Consider the following 21,493-nt stretch of genomic DNA (forward strand, 5'->3'; position numbering starts at 1 on the left):
CTTGGGCACTGGTCCGACCAGCTGAAGTGAAAAGAACTGTTCCCTGACGATTTATTTTATTGTTTTCTCATTGTGTTTGCTTCACCAGCAAAATCACTACTTCACGTGGAAACCTTTGACACTATGACCCTCATTGTGAGTCCGATGAACTTTTCGTGTGGAGATACTAGGGGCTGGATTCTATGTTACCAGTTGGTGCCTGCACCAAAGTCCGTCCATTGTGAGTTTTTCAGGAAAGTTTGAGGGGGAATGTCGGTAAGGGGCTAGAGGGTAAAATTAGGGGCTGAGGGGCAAGGCATGCCTGGGTCTGTACTGGGGAGAATTGGCTGCTACCCCACAGACTGGTGCAGGGGATTGGTAAGGCCAGGCATTGTTGCTTTCCATAGTGTCTTCCTTGCTGCACCTTTGACAGGCCCAGTTTCTCGAGGTTCAGAACTATGGGGCCAGAGTTTTCAAACCTGTAAATTACGGGCCCGGAAACATTTGGAATTGCGACTCGGGGTATTTCACCAGGAGTCATTGCTGAGGGGAAGTACCCCAACCCATAATTAGGGACTCAGTAATGAGCGGCATTTGGATGAGAGACCCCTGCACAGTGGTGCTCCTTGTCATGCTCCTTTAGGCCCTGATTTATACTTTTTTTGCGCTGCATTACCATTATTTATTGAGGCAAAAGTGGCGCCAACTTACAAAATACAATTGTATTTTGTAAATTTGCATCACTTTTGCGTAAAAAAATGACAGTAATGCAGCACAAAAAAAGTATAAATCAGGACCATAGCCCCATATTTAATACTTTTTGACGCAAACCTGCGCTAGTGCAGTTTTGCGTCAAAAAGTTTAACGCCGGCTACCGCCATTCTGACGCCCTACCCGGGCGTCATATTTATGACGGTAGCCGGTGCTGCGGCCTGGTTAGCATCAAAATAATTGACGCTAACTGGGCAGCGGAGGCATAGGGAAGACTGGGGGTTGTGTGTCAAAGAATAATGCAAGTCAGGTTAGAGTTAAGAATATTGACTCTAACCTGACTAGCGTCACTTTTTGACGCACAACCCCCATGGAAATGACTCCTGTCTTAGGAAAGACAGGAGTCATGCCCCCCTGACCAATGGCCATGCCCAGGGGACTTGTTTCCCCTAGGCATGGCCTTTGGGCACAGTGGCATGTAGGGGGGCCCAAGTTAGGCACCCCTATGCCACTTAAAAAAATAAAATAAAATACTTACCTCTACTTACCGTAGATGAGTCCCCCCATCCATGGGTGTCCTCCAGGAGTGGGCGAGGGTGGCAGAGTGCAGGGAAGGCCACCTGTGGACTGCTTCCTTGGTCGGAGACCATGGAAATTAGCCCACAGGTCTAAACAGGCTTAGAGTCATTTTTTAAGGCCCTCCTACTCCCGTGCATCATTTTTGCACTGGAGTATAAATAAGGCGCAAATGCCTTTGAATCATTTTTTGCCCGGGAACACCTACCTTGCATCTCATTGACGCAAGGCAGGTTTCCACGGTAAAAAAATGACCGTAACTCCATAAATTTGGCGCTAGACGGGTCTAGTGCCAAAGTATAAATATGGAGTTAGGTTTGCGCCGGATTTGCGTAAAAAGAAAAAAATGACGCAAATCCGGCGCAAACAAAGTATAAATATGGGCCTTAGTCTCTGCTTGGAAACCCAGCAGTGCAGGCTGGCAGAGTGATACACTACACTATCATGCTACATTAATTTAGTTACTTATGCTCATAAATTACTACTGAATGAAAGTGCCACTACCCACTGACAATACATAAGGCAAACGCTATACCCACAGAGTAGCTTATGATGTTGCATATAGTTGCACCCTTTTCTTTGCACCTCATGTACTTGGAGCACTCAAGTTTCACAGTTTCATACGTGAGTAGTTCATCCAGTCCAGATTTTTTATTTGCGTTTTGAGATTTGTAGTCCTGTTCAACACTTTTTAAAACCTGGACTACTAGTCCCAGAATTCAAAGAAAAGTACCTGGAATAGATGAGATACTCACGCATAGAACTGTAAAACTCTAAAGTTCTGTGAACTGTTTAGTGATTGTTGAGCATATATTTGTATGAATAAGTCATTACTTAGTTTGACAGGTAATTAGCATACAGGTAACACTGCATCACTGCATCCCAAGCACTATTTCCATACCTCTTCATCACTATCCTCGTCACCCTTGTCTTTCTTCTTCTTTTTTTTGTCATCCTCTTTTTTCTTCTCTTTCTCCGGAAGGATGTCATCGAGCCATGCAAGGTCATGTTGAGAGAATACCCAATCCAACATCTTTCTTACAATGATAAGACCCAAAATCTGAGGTTAAAAAAAGAAAGAAGACAAATTAAATCTAGGTACTACCATTTCACATAGCAGTGGGTCTCCTTGTTCGTTAGTGACTTGGTTTATATAGGCTAAATTTCCATCTAAGACATTCGTGAAATATTATTAGCTGTCTCAGCTGCTTCGAAAATTTGAAATACCACGAAAGATAAATCTGACCCACATAATTCAGAAATATTCAATTTCCATTTCTAATAAGAGATTCTGCTTACACTGCTTTTATTTCTGTAGGCTTGTTTTAGTTATGCTGACGGTTTTGATATCATGATGGCTACAGCTTAATTGGAAGCAATATACAATAAATGGTAAATTTTATACAAGTAATTTAAAGTTAAATAGCAATTAATTGTGAAGAATTGCAGATAAAATATGATATTATTTATTTTACGGCAGACACTTTTAACACAGATCGTCTTAACCCTTGTGAAGTTTCGAGAAATAAATAGTTATTTTGCACAATGAGGTTTTACATAAATCAAAAATGGCGTCCTTATTTTTGAGCTTGTTTGCAGTAGGACCCTCTTGAAATGATTTCATAGAAACGAGCACTGACTAACCTTTTTTAGGTTAAAGTGTTTCAATGGTTGTAGGTTTGATGGCAGTAAAACTTTATATGGAGAAAGAGCTGTTGCTTCGTGCCACAGAAAAAGAAAACAAGAACTGCTCTGATTTGGCAGGCTGACTAAGTAGAAAATGGCATGCTTAAAATACGTAATAATACCTGCTGAGGAAGAAAGAACTGCCGCCTAATTTTTTTAAGGTGAACTAAATTCATTCTGAAGTAGTAGCAGTGACCCTTCAATAAATGGACCATTAAGTAGTACATAAATGGTCTTGGAGTCCATTTTCCCCGTATATCGACAGAGATGATTTTAGCATGCGTGTAATGAAATTTCCCTAGGAGAAATCAATGTGCAGGAACACTTAGAATCCTCTTTGTGAGGCAGCTAATACAGAAGGTAGAGTTCAAAACACTCAAATGTTCGGTTTTACTCAGAGCATACCAATGTAGTCAATGATGCATTTTAGCAGAAAAATGTAAAAATGTGGGCCCAGATTTAAGAGGGCCTAGCGCCTCCTTGTGCCAGATTAGCGTCATTTTTTTACGGTAATGTGGCCCAATGAGGCCAAAATCGCCGCACCAGCTTTACAAAGTAGCGCAATGATGCATTGCGCCACTTTTTAACACCTCGCGCCACATTATGCCAGTGTCAGGCATAATGTATGCAAGGGGGCGTTCCCCCATTAGAGGGCCTGAAAAAATGGCACAAACAAATCTAAAAAGATTTATTTGCACCATTTTTAATGCCTGCACAGAGCAGGCGTTAAAAGGAGGCACATTATTATTTATAATGGGCCTCAATGTACTTTGCAGGATTAGCGTCAATATTTTTGACGCAAATCCTGGAAAGCGCCAAACTATGATGCTATTTCCCTAACTACCACCATTGTGCGCCGTATATTAAATATGGTGCACACATGGTGGCGTTGGGGGGTATGGTAGCGGGTGCAAGAAAAGTGGCACTCCAGTGGATGCAGCCCCACTTTTCTAAAATCAGGCCCATAGAATTATAGAAGGCAACAGTGTTAACTTGCCAGACCTTAATAGGTAAACCTACAAGGGGACGTGAATAGGTCGATGAACCTTTTGACCAACACTTGAGATGTTTCCACCATATAAGCCCCGTACCAATATCGATCAGTAACCAATTGTAAATTTTTAACATCAATTATCAATGACAATCAATAACATTAGTACTCAATAGGAGTTAGTAATTGACATACCATGACCTTACAGTCATGAATAACCACACCTTTATGTAAATGTTAGAATATTTATTTCTCTATATTAACAAAGCTAATATCACGTAAATTAATCTCAAAATCAAATGATAAACATACAGAAACAACACTGACTGTCCATAGCGGCAAAAGAAATGCGATCTAATCAAGGCTTGATCTACTACACATTCTAATATTACAGTGCAAATTAATAGCAAGAATAACAGCTACGATATCACAAATATTTAGTTTCAGCAAAGAAAAGACCTCAGATGTTTATTCCATATAGCGAACTTCATCAGTGAGCTCCCTAACTAACAACAGATTAGAATTAGCAGGGTTGGGCTTCATGCAAAACAATTTTTGTCAACACAAATTTGGACATCTAACTATGGCTCTGTCAAAATAGCGCGGTTGGAACCTAGAAACAAAAGCAAATAGACATAGCAAACAACACCATATTCGGTCAGCTAGGCATTAGGATTCAGCATCAAAGTTCACTCTTACAGATATTACATTTACAATGTTGCATTCGCAAGAACAGCACCTTCTAGCAAGAAGCTCTCATGAGAAAGACTATTAGCTACTAGCACATCAAGTCAGCACAATGGAAAATCACAGTTAAATTCTCTAAACAGCCATTTTATTAAACACTTAAGAAATGCGGCTTGACATGAGGCTGTGAAACTAGGCCAAGACCGCTGCTAAGTTCAGGCTTTCAATTAATAAAGCTAAAACATAAGCCTTAATATGACATATTACTACATTAATGAAACAAAAGCTCAACAATTCATATTAATAAGCCATTGTTGGAAATGGCCCTTTTTGCAGGGTCATCCCCAGTCTTTTTGCCTCCTTCCTCCAATTTTTTCTGACCTGTTTTTGTTGGCTTTAGGACTCTGGGCACTTTACCACTGCTAACCAGTGCTAAAGTGCATATGCTCTCTGTATAAAGTGTACTGTTTATTGGTTTATCCATGATTGGCATATTTGATTTACTGGTAAGTCCCTAGTAAAGTGCACTATAAAGGGCCTGTAAGTCAAATGCTACTAGTGGGCCTGCAGCACTGATTGTGCCACCCACATTAGTAGCCCTGTAAACATGGCTCAGACCTGCCGCTGCAGTGTCTGTGTGTGCAGTTTTAAACTGCCAATTCGACTTCCCACTTGCCAGGCCTAAACCTTCCCTTTTACTACATGTAAGGCACCCCTAAGGTAGGCCCTAGGTAGCCCCATGGGCAGGGTGCAGTGTATGTTTAAGGTAGGGCATATACTAGTGTGCTTTATATGTCCTAACAGTGAAATACTGCCAAATTCGGTTTTCACTGTGTAAGGCCTGTCTCTCTCGTAGGTTAACATGGGGGCTGCCTTTAAATATCCTTAAAGCGCAGATTCCCTTTGAGAGCAGATACAAATGTGGAGTTTAGGGTCTCTGAACTCACAATTTAAAAATACATCTTTTAGTGAAGTTGGTTTTTAAATTGTCTGTCTGAAAATGCCACATTTTCTAGCTTATACCATTCTGTGACTGCCTGTTTGTGGATTGTCTGTCTGGGTCAGTTTGGCAGTTGGGCTGTTTTGCACCTCTCTAGACAGTGACACAAAAGGGGGCGGAGGTGTAGCCTGCATATCCTGATGAGCCATCTGAGCTAGAGAGGAGGGAGGACTGGTCGTTCACACCTGAAAGGACTGTGCCTGCCCTCACACAATGCAGTCTCCAACCCCCTGGTGTGTCTCTGGAGCCTGGACTGGACAAGGAAGGATCTTGCAAACACTTGAGACTTTGCTTTGAAGTTTGCCAAATTCAAAGGCGGAACTGGGTATAACAAGAAGACCCAAAACCCCAGACTTTTAGAATCTTTCTGGAATCAAAAGGAACCTCTGCACAGGAGAAGAGCTGAAGGAGGAGTACTGTCCCTTTGCTGTGTTGCTTTGCTGAACTGGCCTGCAGTTGCTGCTTTTGCCTGAAAAGAGTGCAAAGGGTGAACTTTGCTGTGTGTCCTGCTTGACAAAATTCTCCAAGGAATTGGAGTAGAGCTTGCCTCCTGTTGGAAGTCTCAGTGACACCAAAGACTTCAGTTTCCTCGAACTGCAGCACCGGGAACTGTGTGTTTTGTGCTGTTCAAGGGGAGAAACCACTGCAACGCCAGCAACAATGCTGCTGGCCTGCACCGTAACCTGCCAACGCCACACAGAGTCGCATTTCCCCACTTTGCACCGCGACCCTGGTCTCCCCAACGCCGTCATCGGACGACTTCACCGAGCCGCTGCTCGCACCGCGACCTGTGGGCCCCGCACTCTGACATTGCGTGCTCACACCACAGCCTGGGCATCCCCGACGAAGCTGCTCCTGCTGACCCCGGCACCGCTGCCTGCACCGTGGCCTGTGGACACCGCTTGTGAGCTACACGAAGCACTGTCCTGTCCAGCAACGCAGCCCCAGTCCAACGACGCCAGCACCATCGACTCCTGTGTCGTCACCAAGCATCCTGCCTGCACCATGGCCTCTGGACACTGCTCGTGAGGGTCACGAAGCACCGTCCCGTCCCACACTGCTGGCTTAGGCCTACAGACGACAGCACTACAGCAATGACGGCGATGCTGTCTGCACCGTGACCTCCTGGACATTGCACTTCGCACTGCTCCGCTTCACACCGCAGCCCTGGTCTCACTGACACCGCTGGATGCCGTCACCGAGCTGCTGCCTGCACCATGACCTGTGGGCACCTCACATCGCATTGTCCCGCTTTGCACCGCTGCCCCGACATCATCCCCGCCGGCGCACCTGACTTCTTCAGCCTGGAGTTCGATTCGAAACCTGTGTGACCTCAAGGGCCCGACGACTCCTGCACCGACTATGGAACTGACACCGCTACATCAGCAACGTCACTCTCTGGAGCTCACCGCGAGGATCACGACGCCCTGTAAATCCAAGGTACTGTTTGTGGATCTTCCCGACACCCCAGCTGGCCCGCAACGCCGCAGCCAGCCTGAACTGTTGGTTTTGTTGATCACAACGCCGTGAGAACCCCAGGTGGAGTTATCGACTTCAAGGAACTGTACTTTTGAGTAAATCTTGCAGAATTCATATTTCTATTATTGTATGTTGGATTTTTATCGTGTTTGGTCTTGTTTTATATAGATAAATATTGGCTCTTTTTCTAAAACTGGTGTGGTGTCCATTTGTAGTGTTTTCACTTACTACTTATGTGCAGATACACATTGCTTCTGAGATAAGCCTGACTGCTCGTGCCAAGCTACCAAGGGGGTGAGCAGGGGTTTTCTGAGCGGGTATCTTCCTTATCCTGACTAGAGTGAGGGTCTCTACTTGGACAGGGTGCAAACCAACTGCCAACTAGAGACCCCATTTCTAACAGCCATTAATAAGTACACTTCGTGAACATTGGCATCCACTCACGTGGTCATGCTTTCATACTTTCAAATGCTTGCATTCGTTTTTCTAGATTATTACATTTTCTACGCAAAATCAAACCTCAGGATACATGAATATTCATTAATAATTTCATTAAAAACTTCTGCTCCAGCAACAATGAATTACAGAATGTATTTCACAGAGGAGTTCTGAATGACATCAAACAGACAACAAGAGTGAAGCTCGAGTTGTCTATGATGTCACTCAGAAACCTGAGGGGAAAACCTTTCCCGTAATTCACTTTTTACCCATCTATGATTTTATGTTATGTATGGCCCCTAAATCATCTGCCAATGCTTTCAATTGATTCGCAGGGACAGAGGAGTAATGCAGAACATACATAACATTGTCTGTCATCCTGTGGAAGCCATGCTTAACAATACAAATAACTCTTCACAAATATGACTGTTCCAGGGGTCTTTCACGTGGTCAGTCAAAGGAACACATCCCCTCTCTCCCAAGGCAGGCAGTATTGCTTTAGGCCAGATTATACTGTATATTAATGTATGCTTGTGAAAGTGTAGATGTCCCCTTTCAGGAAAAAGATAAGCCCATGAACATAATACATTGTTTCTTGTAGAGACTGCCTGTGGTTGACTTGCAGATGTGTTGTGTTTGCCTCACTCTATATGACTGCCGGCCTGGTTTCTAAAATGTGCTGTAGGCAGGAAGGAACCATTAAGCACAAACGTGTGACCTCTTCACATCAGCTACTTCTTAGGTGTTACGGTGGTCCAACAATTCAGTGTGTTTGTCCACCTTCTAAGATGGGAGTTCTTGGCCTGCCACAAAGACCTCAGAGCCAGCACAGATTAAATAGCTGCTGAGAAAGACTTGGTGCGCTCCATCTGTCAGATGCCTGTCTGCCTATCACAGTTGGCATGCCAGGGAATGCTCTTGCCACCTTAATAGTGTTGATTCCATAATCAATTCCAATTTGGAAAACTTGTCTGCTTTGGCCACACTGGTGACTGCACTTTCAAATCAGTTTACAGCAGTAAGGTTCAGCTTCCATGGGCACCTCAGTACTTATTTTGGTGTTTGAAAATTGAAACATATCAATGGGTGACAATACGGGCTAGGGTGAGAAATTGTGAGCTTGTAATAGAAGATGGCTAAGCTTTTACTAAAATACCTGCGATACATGAATTACTTCTGTAAAGTAAGCTTTTAATTCTTTATCAAATGTCGTCTCCATTCCCAGTTTTGAAAAATCACCCTAATGTTGTGATAACATAGACCACATCAGGTTTCGGGTAAAAAGCATATATGAAATTTCATAGTTAACCTGAGCATCTGCTCTGGAACATACATCTAATGCGAAATTCCTGTTTGTTTCAGGGGACCAATCAGGGGAGTGCCCTACAAATGTGGTAAATAAATAAGTAAACACTCTTGCTCTCATGAAGTAGGTACCTCTACGGAATGAAAGTGAATGGATGTTGTAGCAATGCACTTTGCCATATTTATTATATGGGAACTGGAGACCTGAAAAGTGAATTTTTCTATTTGCAATGAAAAGTATAGTGTTTCTATACCCATGAGTGAAGTAACTAAAAAATATATGTCTCAGAGTTCATATGAAAATAAGAAAAATGTCCCAGGAATGATGGTGAATTGGAGATAGATGGGGACCCTTCTCTGTGAAAGAGTTTTAAAGGTTGGAGAATTAGGATAACCATCTTTTGAGGGGCCCACGTAATTTGCACAAGGAGGTAGTCTTCCATGTTGAAAACGTGGAAGACTACTTCCTTGTGTAAATAGGATGGGAACCTATCTTTCAAAACAAAAAAGAACCTGTACCCTGGCCTGAGTAACATTTAAACCATCTCAAGTAAGTGATTCTCTCAATGGAGGAAACAACTGATACCCATAAATTTGTCAGTTTTACAGCAGGACTGTGCAAAAATATAATTATTTTTGAGTATTTATGTAAGCCCCAATGGCTGCCAGCAAACTATGAAATGTGTAGACCTTTATATGAGGACAAACCAAAAGAGGAGTGACACAAATAACAGCAGTGTCAATCACCTGAGTCGATTCTTTTTCTTTTAACTCATTTGCTAAGATCTAACAACATGTCCTGAGAGATTGTCCAGCCCATGGTTGTCTAACAGAGGCCTTTCTGACTGAAACAGTGAATCAAGAATTCCAATGGACCTCTGAAGCAGCAGACCGGACTCTGATAAAGGTCAAGGATTTCATTGAAGGACAAGTGGTCTATCACCAGAGTTAGTGGCCCCTTAATGGAATTGTAGGGATGAACGCATGGCCTCAGCTGCAACTATTTCTAAATAATGTTCTGTGTAAATGAAAGGAGAAAAACATATCTATTGAAACTTCTCCAGGAATCAGTAAGGCAGGTGTCCTCAAGGAAACCCTTATCCTTACATGAAGTCAAAGAGTGTAGCTTGAAGAAACCTCCATGTTACAAAGATTCATTGATGGGCTATGAATTAAGCTACCATTCATGAGGGAAAATATGTTGCTTGCCTAATTGGTTTAACTCTCTGTTAGAAATCGGGTCTCTGGTTGGCAGTCAATTTGCACTCTGTACAAGCAGGGACCCTCACTCTAGTCAAGGTAAGGGAGTTACACTCCTAAGACAACCCCTGCCCACTCCCTTGGTAGCTTTACACAAGCAGTCAGGCTTATCTCAAAGGCAATGTGTAAAGTATTTGTACCAAAACACACAGTAAATCAGTTAAAGCACTACAAAATGGACACCACGCCAGTTTACAAAAATAGCCAATATTTATCTAAATCAAACAAGACCAAAATGACAAAAATCCACAATACACAAGTCCCAAGTCAGGAATTTTTAAACTAAAAAGAGTCTTACTCCATAGAAAATAATGGATGCGTTGCTGTTACACAAAGTACTGGTTTGCGTAAAAAATAAAGTTGCACAGGTGAGGGTGCGTTGGAAAAGTCAGCTATGCGTCAATTCCTGACTCGCAAGTCAGGCAGTGCATTGTTTCTTCTCTGGTCAGGTAGGCGATGCATCATTGTTCTCTCCCTCAATAGAGCGATGGGTCGATTTCCAGACGGGCACCTTAGGCCTAGGCAGGTTCACGTCGATTTGGATGCTTAGTGATGTTGCGTGCGAAATCTGGCCGCACGAGGACTGGAGTCCCCGGTGCATAGGCTTTGCATCGATTTTAGCAGCCACAAGCGGGCGTTGCTTTGTTTCTCCAGCCGCAATGCAGGTGAAGCATTGATTTTCCAGCCACAATGCAGGTTGGCGCCGTTTTTACAGCCGCGTTGTAGGCTCTTGAGCGTGGATTTCCATCTTGGTTCTACCATCTTTACCTTTCAAGGGCCCAGGGACTGGATAGAACACCACTTGGCAGGGTAGAAGTCTCAGCATAGTCCAGGTGCTGGTAGAGGAAGTCTTTGATGGCCATGAGATTTCAAAACAGGAGGCAAGCTCAGTTCAAGCCCTTGGAGACACTTTACAAGCAGGAATATCCAACAAAGCCCAGTCTTTGAACTCTTTCAGGCAGAAGCAGCAACTGCAGGCCAACCCAGCAAAGTAGAGTCACAGGCAAAGGGGCAGTACTCCTCCTCCAGCTCTTCAGCTCTTCTCCTTGGCAGAGGCTCCTCTTGAATCCAGAATTAATTGAAAAATCTGGGATTTTCGGTCCATTACTTATACCCCTTTCTGCCTTTGAAGTAGGCAAACTTCGAAGGAAAGTCTCTGTTGTTCACAAGATACTGCCTTGCCCAGGCATGGCCCCAGACACGCACCAGGGGGTTGGAGACTGCATTGTGTGAGGGCAGGCACAGCCCATTTAGGTGTAAGTGACAGCTCCTCCCTCCACTCTAGCCCAGATGACCCATCAGGATATGCAGAACACCCCAGCTCCCTTTGTGTCACTGTCTAGTAGAGATTCACAAACAGCCCAACTGTCAGTCTGACCCAGACGGGGAATACACAAGCTGGGAGAGTCACAGAATGGTTTAAGCAACAAAATGCCCACTTTCTAACAGTGGCATTTTCCATCTGACAATCTAAAAACCCACTTTACCAAAAGATGTATTTTAAAATTGTGAGTTCAGAGACCACAAAGGTAAACTGCCCTTAAAATATTTTTGTATGCAGTCCCCATGTTAACCTATGAGAGAGACAGGCCTTGAAACAGTGAAAACCGAATTTGGCAGTGTTTCACTGTGTAAAACCATCAGTACATGTCCCACCTTTAACATACATTTTATCCTGCCCATGGGGCTACCTAAGGCCTACCTAAGGGGTGCCTTACATGTATAAAAAGGGAGGTTTTGTACCTGGCAAGTGGGTACACTTGCCAGGTCGAATTGGCAGGTTAACACTGCATACACACACTGCAGTGGCACGTTTGAGCCATGTTTACAGGGCTGCTCATGTGGCTCGCACAATCAATGCTGCAGGCCAACTAGTAACACTCTCTATCATTTGCTTGAACAAAATGGACAACGCAAAGGGTGAAATATTGGTAAAAGCATGTGGTAAGGGAGATGTATTGGTGAATGCTGTATTCTTAGGCCTTCCAAACAAAAAATGCAGGAGTAGATAACCTGGAGCAATGAGAAGATGTATATTTTATGGTAATCAAACATACAATGCACGTAAACGCATCAAAACCCAACTATACCATTTATAAATTGGTATCATGTTGATGGTTACGAATTTTGTTACATTCATTGCTGAATGCATTTTAATTATAGGCCACCCTGCTACAGAGGTGCCTTTATATAGCTGCAAATTATGATTTGTGCTGCTTTCCATCGCTTTGAGTCATAGGGCGTTACTGGAGCAGATCACTGCAAACACCTGTAGGCTTTGATGCAAAACCCGACTCACTATAATAGCCAGACAATACTTTGCAGTAATAAACTAACGCCTCCTTGAAGCAGGTGCCAACAAGGAGAGATGTTTTCATTTCTCAAAAACCTCACATTTTTACATATGTGCTCCAGTGCACAGCACACATCTAGTACAATGGATCCTTATATTCTTGTATTGACACAGGAATTTGTATTGGAAGTGTCTAATTCCAGCACAAATCCTATGCTAGAAAGTGCACACTTACCTCTGGAAGACTTTACACTATGAGAGTAGTCTTTTAGAGCACCAGACCAAGGGTTGATAGCAGCAGCAGGCCAGTCAATCACTGAGGGGTAACGAAACTCGAGTCCCCCCAAAAAGTACATGGAGTACATTCGGCCCACTGCCTATGACTTTGCTCAGTGTACTGGGCTGAGTGGGCCCCATGGAGATACCCCTCCCGCACTGCAGGACTTGCAGGGGCTAATGTTAGCCATTGACCTTAATAGATGTGGCTTTTCACTCTGTTGTGTTTTCTCTCTTGCACAATACAGTGCACAATTTTTGTTGCTGTGTTACTTTGTGGGGAAAATGAGTAAATCTGCCTCTAAAACTGGTACGTCAGTTCCAAGAGGAGCACGGGCATGGTGACAGTCTTAGTTTGGGCTTAAGCCCATTGAATAATAACAGACAAGAGGTGTCAATTGTTTTCTTTCCTGCTGCCATGACCATTTGTCAGTGGTTGGGAGGGGCTGCACTGCCAATTCCAGCCTTACTCCTTTTGCTGTACACAAATAGTTACCTGCCTTGTTTACAATGTTCACATGGTGATTGGACAGGCAGTTATTTTCCTGCAAGTGCATGCTATCTCTTGATGTGATTGCACACAACCATGGGGCAAAATGGTATCACTCAAACTGTTTGACATTGCAACCATTGAATAACAGCCCTATGGGCTGCCCCATGATCTGAATGCCTTAGGCAGCAAAGCCAATGCCTGGGAGAGCTGATATATTGCCCCTCCATGCTTTCCAGTGGGTTTATACAAACTGTTAATGACAAGCCAAAGAACCAATGGCTGAAGGGGATGACCAAAAGCCTTGTGCATGTAATACTGAGTGTTATTGTTTAATGACATAAAGTATGGGGAGAAATCTAAACCTATCTGCAGCCAAGACCTAAAAGATGGTTTGACAGTTTTTTTGGTCATAATTTTATTGCTCATAATTTAGGTATTAGAAGAGGTGCAGGTTTGGGCCCAGCGTAGAGAGCACATGCTGTTCCTATGGGAATCAGGTTTGCACAAACAATTGTAAATGCTTAGAGTAGGACATGTGGCAACCACTGAATGATAAATGCAGTGTCTGTGTTCCCAGCAACTATAAAGATCAACTTAATGACCTGTTTTGTGTTTTCTCTGTTTATCTGTGGACCAATGCAGAAACCAAAAGCCAAGAGATTCAGTTTGAACTTTGTTGACAATAAAGTTGTCCAGATTTATAATTGTCACATACAACCTGAAATAAAACCCATTGTTTTAACTTACTTTATTATGGGTTGCCTTTACAATTTTGGCGACATACTTCATTCAGTGTGTGTGTAAAAATAATGCAGTAGTCCTGACATCTACTTGTTGAGTCTTGTGAGTATGTATGATGGAACCTTTTTGGATCCTGAAAAACTCATTTGATTGATGATATAAGTTTTATAACTTGGGGAAGGGAATGCAGGTATAGAATGTTGAGTTCGCGGTTACACGCTGAAGAATAAAAATGTGTAATACATAGCTCCGTGAGTGGTGTATTCTTTGGTGGGTACCTAGCCTGGTGAGGATGCAGTAACTGGCGATGAGATAGGGGATAAGTAACCCAAAGATCAACAGTGCTCTCTTAGAGAAGTTTGCTGTGGTCCAAGCAAACTGCTTGTGCATGCCACGTGTGCCACATGTGTGAAGATAAACAGAGCTTCACTGAGACGTCATCATGAAAGACTCCATAAAATGATGACATAAGTTTTAGAACGTGATGAAGGGAATGCTGGTTTAGAATGATGAGTTTGCAGTTACACGCTGAAGAATAAAGACGTGTAACACATAGCTCAGTGTGTGGTGTATTCATTGGCAGGTACCCAGGCTGGGGAGGACGGTACATGAGTCACTGGCTAGCAGAGCACTTAGGCCCATTTTACTGTGGAACATCAGCAGGCGATGGAAACTCTGCCAAGAGGATTAAAAGATCTGAAGTGATAAGTGCTAAGAGTTCACATAGAAGTAGAAACAATGTGGGAGATTTGCAACACATACGTATTTTACATAGGAGACAAGGCCAAGTAAGTGAGTCACTTATTTGGCCTTGTGTGCATGTTAGCATACACTGTATCGTACATATTTGAAGAAACAATGTGATAGTGACTGTGTGCTTGTGGGAGCAGCCATCTTAAGACAATGTAGTAAATTCTGGCATGCACGGTCCTTAACGGAGATATTAATTTCAACTTGAGTCAGGTATAATGCCACAATTAATTTGATATCTCAAAGTACCCATTTTAGTAGTCCCATTCAGAAGTTGGCCAGGCTGAGGGGTCAGCAAGTAACTCTGTGTTAGCAAATGGGGTTACTAACTGTTTCACAGCTAAAAGGACAATTTGGATTTTTTGGGTGTTATGGCATATTAAAAATATGTGCACCTCCTACTAATATAGAGCTTTATACTTCAGAGCTCGATAGGCCTTCCTTAGGGGAAAATTACATATATTGTTAAGGGAAGTAGCGGCCCAACCATTCTTATAAAATGGCAAATCCGAACTACCTGTTTTAAAAACTGCTCTTCCAGGCTGCAGTGGCAGGCTGGGAGCCAATATGTACTTTGTCACAGACAGGGTTGCACAACAAATAGTGCAGTCCTGAGTGGACACTCTGTCTTACATACCCTGGCTACTATAAACTAGGGTCTTATAAGCAAGTCAGTCTATCTCAACTGGGGTTAGCCAATTAGACATATCTTTTGTAATGGGTTGAACACTAGCTTTGAGGTCTGGTTAGCAGGTCTCAGTGCACTCTCAGAGTTGAAAAACCAGCAGCATCAGTCCAAAACTTTAGGAGTGCTCATGCAAAAATAGGCATTTCCTTACACATTGGCAATAAGAGATCATCTTTACAACTGATTTACTTTATTGTTGAATCATAATTTCACATTTAATACTACAGAATGACATGTTTTCATTTATTTATTTTTATCTACAGCCTTGAGGATGAGGATTCTTGTTGAAAAACGTTTTGACTGTTATGTTGATTGGTGACATACATGAATTAGGAAAATAATTGAAAATAAAGAATTATGCAGTTTTGAAACTCTACAACGGAGTTTGTTGGATTTATGAAGCGTGAATGCATATTTTTGATGAAGACCTTCTGTGGAAGGCATTTCTGAAAGTGTACACTTGAAATGTTCAAAAACTTCAAAGAGTTCCCCCATTTCTTGAAGTAGTAAATATTTGCAAAATGTAATGCAGTCTGCACATCATGAATAATGTACAGTGCCACATGTACTACTGCAAACATCATGTAAAAATATAAAGACTTTTTCAAATAGGAAATATTTTTGCATGATTGCTCGTTTCACATAAGTTCATTTGATTTTATAATTCCATTGATATCTGTTAAAATTAAACCGTTTTAAACATGAGCTCCCCCATAGCCTGATGTCATAAGTGAACCAAGAGTTTGTCAAGTTCTGTGCATGTACGGCCAATATTGTTACATGCAGAGAACTTTATTTGCTGGTAAACCACACATAAGTGTGATTTTTGTTTAGAATATCTCACCATCACCAGTCACTGGTTTCTGTTTCTCAACATTGAGTTTCAATATCCTGTCGTATGTACTCCTTAGAGGCACGTTTTCCATTTGTACAGATGATGCCTCCGAGTTCAACTTGGAATATGGCTACATCAATAAGAGCCCAGGAATTGTTCTCCAACTTTAACTGACTAGTGCCGAACAAAGGACATAGGACACATAGGCCCTCATTACGAGCCTGGCGGTCTGTGACCGCCAGGCTCGCGGTTGGCGGGAGCACCGCCGACAGCCTGGCGGTGCCCCTTAGGGCATTCTGACCGCGGCGCTTTGGCCGCGGTCAGTGCAGGAAAACCGGCGGTCTCCCGCCGGTTTTCCGCTGCCCGTCAGAATCCTCCAAGGCGGCGCAGCATGCTGCGCCGCCTTGGGGATTCTGACACCCCCTACCGCCATCCTGTTCCTGGCGGTTCGCCCGCCAGGAACAGGATGGCGGTAGGGGGTGTCGCGGGGCCCCTGGGGGCCCCTGCAGTGCCCATGCCAATGGCATGGGCACTGCAGGGGCCCCCGTAAGAGGGCCCCGCTTGTATTTCACTGTCTGCATAGCAGACAGTGAAATACGCGACGGGTGCAGTAGCACCCGTCGCACCTTCCCACTCCGCCGGCTCGATTCCGAGCCGGCGTCCTCGTGGGAAGGTTGTTTCCCGCTGGGCTGGCGGGCGGCCTTAAGGCGGCCGCCCGCCTGCCCAGCGGGAAACTCAGAATGCCGGCCGCGGTCTTCAGACCGCGGTGCGGTATTCCTGCGGCGCAACTTTGGCGGGCGGCCTCCGCCGCCCGTCAAAGTTGTAATGAGGGCCATAATAACATAATAACACATTCTAAAAGATAGCGGAAAAAAAAGAATAGAATACACACATTGAGGGCCTGATTTATTAAATATTTGCACCGAATCTGCGTCTTTTTCTGACGTGAAAGCAGTGCAATTATTCTAAATATAATTGTATTTTGTCAATTTGTGCCGCTTTTGTGTCAGAAAATTATGCAAAGGTGGCGCAATCTTTTCATAAATCAGGCCCTGAGTTTGAACCTCACACCAACCACACCATATATATTCACCTTACACTAGCTATGGCAGTTACTGAACTAAGGGCCAGATGTAGCAAAAAGAAAATTTGCGAGTTGCAAATTGCGAGTCCATGCGAATCGCAATTTGCAACTCGCAAATTGGTATGCCTGCGAGTCGCTATGGGGTCGCAATGACCCACCTCATTAATATTATTGAGGTGGGTCGCAAATTGCGGCCCCATAGCGAGTCTAGACACTCGTAAACATGGAGGCCTGCTGTCGTCAGCAGACCTCCATGTTCGTGACTGCTTTCTCAATAAAGCAGTTTTTTTTTTTAAGTGTAGCCCGTTTTCCTTAAAGGAAAACGAGCTGCACTTAAAAAAAAAACGAAACCTTTAGTTTCGGTATTTTTTCAGGGCAGGTAGTGGTCCCTTGGACCACTACCTGCCCTGAAAAATAGTATTGGGTCCATTCGCAAAGGGGAAGGGGTCCCATGGGGACCCCTTCCAATTTGCGAGTGGGTTACCATCCACTTGAAGTGGATGGTAACTGCGACATCCTTTGCGACCGCATATGCGGTCGCAAATGGTATTGCATGCCACTCCGAATCGCAAATAGGAAGGGAACACCCCTTCCTATTTGCGATTCTGAAATGCATATTGCGAGTCGGTCCCGACTCGCAATATGCATTTCTGCATAGCAAAGAGGCATTTGCGCCTCGCAAACGGCGATTTTCGCCGTTTGCGACGTGCAAATCCTTTGCTACATCTGGCCCTAATTTTGGCCCATTAGCCTGAAGGAAGGGAGTGTGGTATTGTAACTGCTATGTGCTCACAGCGATAGCAGAATTTAGCCCACATGGTTAGACTGGGCTAGAGACAGCTTTAGCTTTTTTCACAAGAGCTCATACGATATTCAGAAGTGGGGAGGGGCGGTGATCAACCCATTTCAGCGAACCACAACAACTGGCCACTGGTTAATTGTAACAGTTATTCATGATGCACGGTTTTTCACCTGTGACGAGGGATACACCCTTTCATTGGAGTATCTGTCAAATGAGACTTAAGGGGAGAGGTGCATTCTTTTTATTTGCCTTGGAAAATGAAGGCTTATTTTGGGAATACATACATTTTCCTTGCTTGCCATTACCTCTACCATCAATACTTCATCACAATTACCATTGCAACACCACTACATGCCCTGTCCTTGGTTCTACTGCCATTATTTCAATAATTTGACAATGTCTTGCATTATCTCATCAGCCTGTTTATTATTAATTTTATCAGCATCTTAAGATCCTCTCTTCATTACAACTCCTTACTCATTAATAATGCCCAATGAGATCAAGTACTCCCTTTTCCTATTCCTTACCTATGAGGTGAACCCATCTCATCAAGACAGGAAACTCCTGAAATGATGTAAATAAAAGTTCTGCTTTCCTTCCATTTGTGCCATTAGGAGACTAACATTCCCGTATCCTTCTCTTTTTCAACTGTCTTGGATGCAGACAAGAGCTTCAGGAAAATTGAGTATTTACCCAACAAGGAACATACTCATTCAAACTACTGGTAACCGATCGTAACAAACCACTCAGATTCTGGTGTGCTATGGAAACCTTGGAAACCTTTGGGAAATCATCCTGGATTGCTGAAAGCACTACAATTTTGGGCTTGTTCTGGGTTGGAGCCAAAGGAATCTGAGTTGAAAAGCTGGTCCTAATAGCCAGATATTGGTCATCAATTCATTCCAAGCAAATCAGCTCTTCTTAATGCAGTTATGTGGGGTTTCTCAATGGAACCACTAGACACTGTCCCATAAACATCTGATTCTGTAGCTGCACCATCAGCAGGGTGTCATTGGCCTACCTCCAGACCTCCATCTTAAAATGCTATGCTTGACCCTCTTCATGTAGATATTGAAAAGTAGAGAGCAAAATCTCATCCTTGGGTCACTCAAAGACATGAGCGCATAACAAAGTAAGACATGAATGAACCTTGATGCAGGGGCGTAACACAGGCTCTTGCAACCCCTGAGAAGCGGAGGGACCCCCGACACTCCGGGCCCCTCAGCACTTCAGGGAGTCCCATTCAGCCCAAGACGAATTCATATCTGTGAGACATGAGAAACTCAGTTCCCCTCTTCACATACTGCAGGTAGGCCCCATCATTTTGCGTTACGCCACTACCTTGATGTACTAGATAAATCCTTATGTAAGGATCCATATGTAAGGATCTCAGCAAGGTAGACAGCGTCCCACACACCCTACTGCTCTCTGTTATGCAGAAAGAGCAATAGCGTCTATGAAAGTGTGCAGGCCGGAGTAAAGGCCATGCAACAGCCTCTGCCAGTGGTTAGCCAATAAAGTGTCTGCCATTTCATTATAAGACCGGAGGCTTCCATTATGCATCATCCTTTCAATTGCCACTCCTGCTGCAGCACCTTAAAGCTTTACATCACATCGTTAAATTCCAGAATTAGAATTTTAATAATCCGTAAATAACAGTGCAGCAGAACAATCTTCCTTTTTTAAATTCTACTCCTGTTCAGATAAGTACCTCATAACTCATCTTATATGTTGACTTTGGAGATGAATGATGTGTTGTTTCGGGGTCAAGCTTCTAATTTTCAGAAGCAGTTATATATTAATTAATAACATTTCTGAGTTCATTAATACCTTATCTTTATAAGGGTTACATTACTTAGTTTGTTGTTTGCATTTAAATGTATGGTATTTTTCTAGTACAGCAGACTTTCTCTAGTAGGAAGCAGCACGCACTATGATATTTACAGAGCCCGGGGTCGAGTTACTTAATATAGCGTAACATAGAAGTGAAGAGGTGGCCGTGAGACAAAAGACGTCAGCTCGCGCACCACCCTCAATTTAAAACAATTTAAACACATCCAAGGGTCAGAACAGACGGGCGCAAGGTAAATAAATGTCTGCTTGAGTGCTGAGTATGGTTTCAAAACATATGTGATCATGTTCTGTTTTCAATGTCGGAACATCGCTTGAGCGTAGTTAAGCAATTGAAATTTTAAGCTGATTCATGGAGATTAAATATATATATATATATATGAGAAGTTTGAATTGTTAAAAACTTACAAACAAGACTTCGAAATTTCACCATGCTGATGGGGTCCACGTTTGGTCATAGGTATAGACAAAGGACGGTGGGACTCACAAGTCACGTGAGATTTGGCAGCCACCCTGGAATGGGCAGTAATTCGTAGAAAGTAATGAAGATGTGACAGCACATTTTCGAAGCGTGATTGGTTGGTTAGTAACAGTCAGTTTGTGCTTTCTGTCATTGTGGGTGGAGTTTATGGTAGATTATAACCCTTGGGTCGATCTATTGTTGTAGAAATATTGCAATTTAAAATAGCATGAAACGTGTTTTCTTCAGAAGAGAAGGGTAACATCGAGGAGGGCTTAAGGATGTTAATTCAAGGTGAAGTTAGGGCTTCAGTGAAGGAGGTCGTTGATATTGTAATTAGGAAAAAAAAGAAAGGATACAGGGTCAACAGAAGAGTTTTGGTCGTTATCAGCCGAGGAGGAAAATATAAAAAATAAAAAAAGGGGAAAAACGCTTAAAAAACAACTAAGCACATGGGAAAAGAAAAGAAAGGTGGATTAAACTCCATAAAAAAGGTTGGTGCCCACAGATGCATGCTAAGTGTGGGTGTACTTAGCAGCAAAGTACACACGAAAGTACGGGGTTCTCTAGAAGCGGACGTCGCGGATATTAGCGTAGTCCTAGGTTGTATGTATTCCTATTTGGAAGGGTAAAGTCAGTGGAATGTCAGTTGGAAATTACCGAGTGGAACAGCGAGGGGTGGGAAGAAGGGAATTTCCTTTTACGGACTAGGTGGTCTCACACACTATATAGTGTCATGCTTCATCATTTGACCACCTAGACCCACCCAGGTAGGACAGTGCCACCTGGGCGGACTCAACCTCACTGTTAAAGGAACAGGAGGGAGTGCGTAAATAAACTTGTTTCTGGAAAGATCGGGATCCAGCTAATCTACTGAAAAACTAAAAACACCTAAGCAGACACCTGTGAAGAGCAACAAATTTAATGGTGGTGTCTGTCTGGTGTAGTTAAAAAGGGGGGTTGGGACACCTCTGTGAGGACAAGGACTCACAGGGTCACCTAACTAATTACTAGCCAACATGTTTCTGCCCTCAAAAGTGAGCCAATGAAGGTCTCGGGGCATTCGTCAGGGCCTAGGATCCCTACGTCTCACGTTGGAGGAAAATAC

At 43.3% G+C, this 21,493-nt stretch overlaps 1 protein-coding gene across 2 annotated transcripts in view; it reads right to left on the reverse strand.

Annotated features, from left to right (window-relative positions):
* SLC4A5 (solute carrier family 4 member 5) overlaps positions 1 to 21,493 on the reverse strand; it is a 706,789-nt gene that overhangs the window by 34,893 nt on the left and 650,403 nt on the right. For both annotated transcript variants that reach the window (XM_069214106.1, XM_069214105.1), the window contains one exon: positions 2,168 to 2,326. In XM_069214106.1, coding sequence (XP_069070207.1) covers positions 2,168 to 2,326 — 159 coding nt within the window. The remainder of the gene's footprint in view (positions 1 to 2,167; positions 2,327 to 21,493) is intronic.

This window comes from Pleurodeles waltl, chromosome 11, assembly GCF_031143425.1.
Source record: "Pleurodeles waltl isolate 20211129_DDA chromosome 11, aPleWal1.hap1.20221129, whole genome shotgun sequence".
In the NCBI taxonomy this organism is placed as follows: Eukaryota; Metazoa; Chordata; class Amphibia; order Caudata; family Salamandridae; genus Pleurodeles; species Pleurodeles waltl.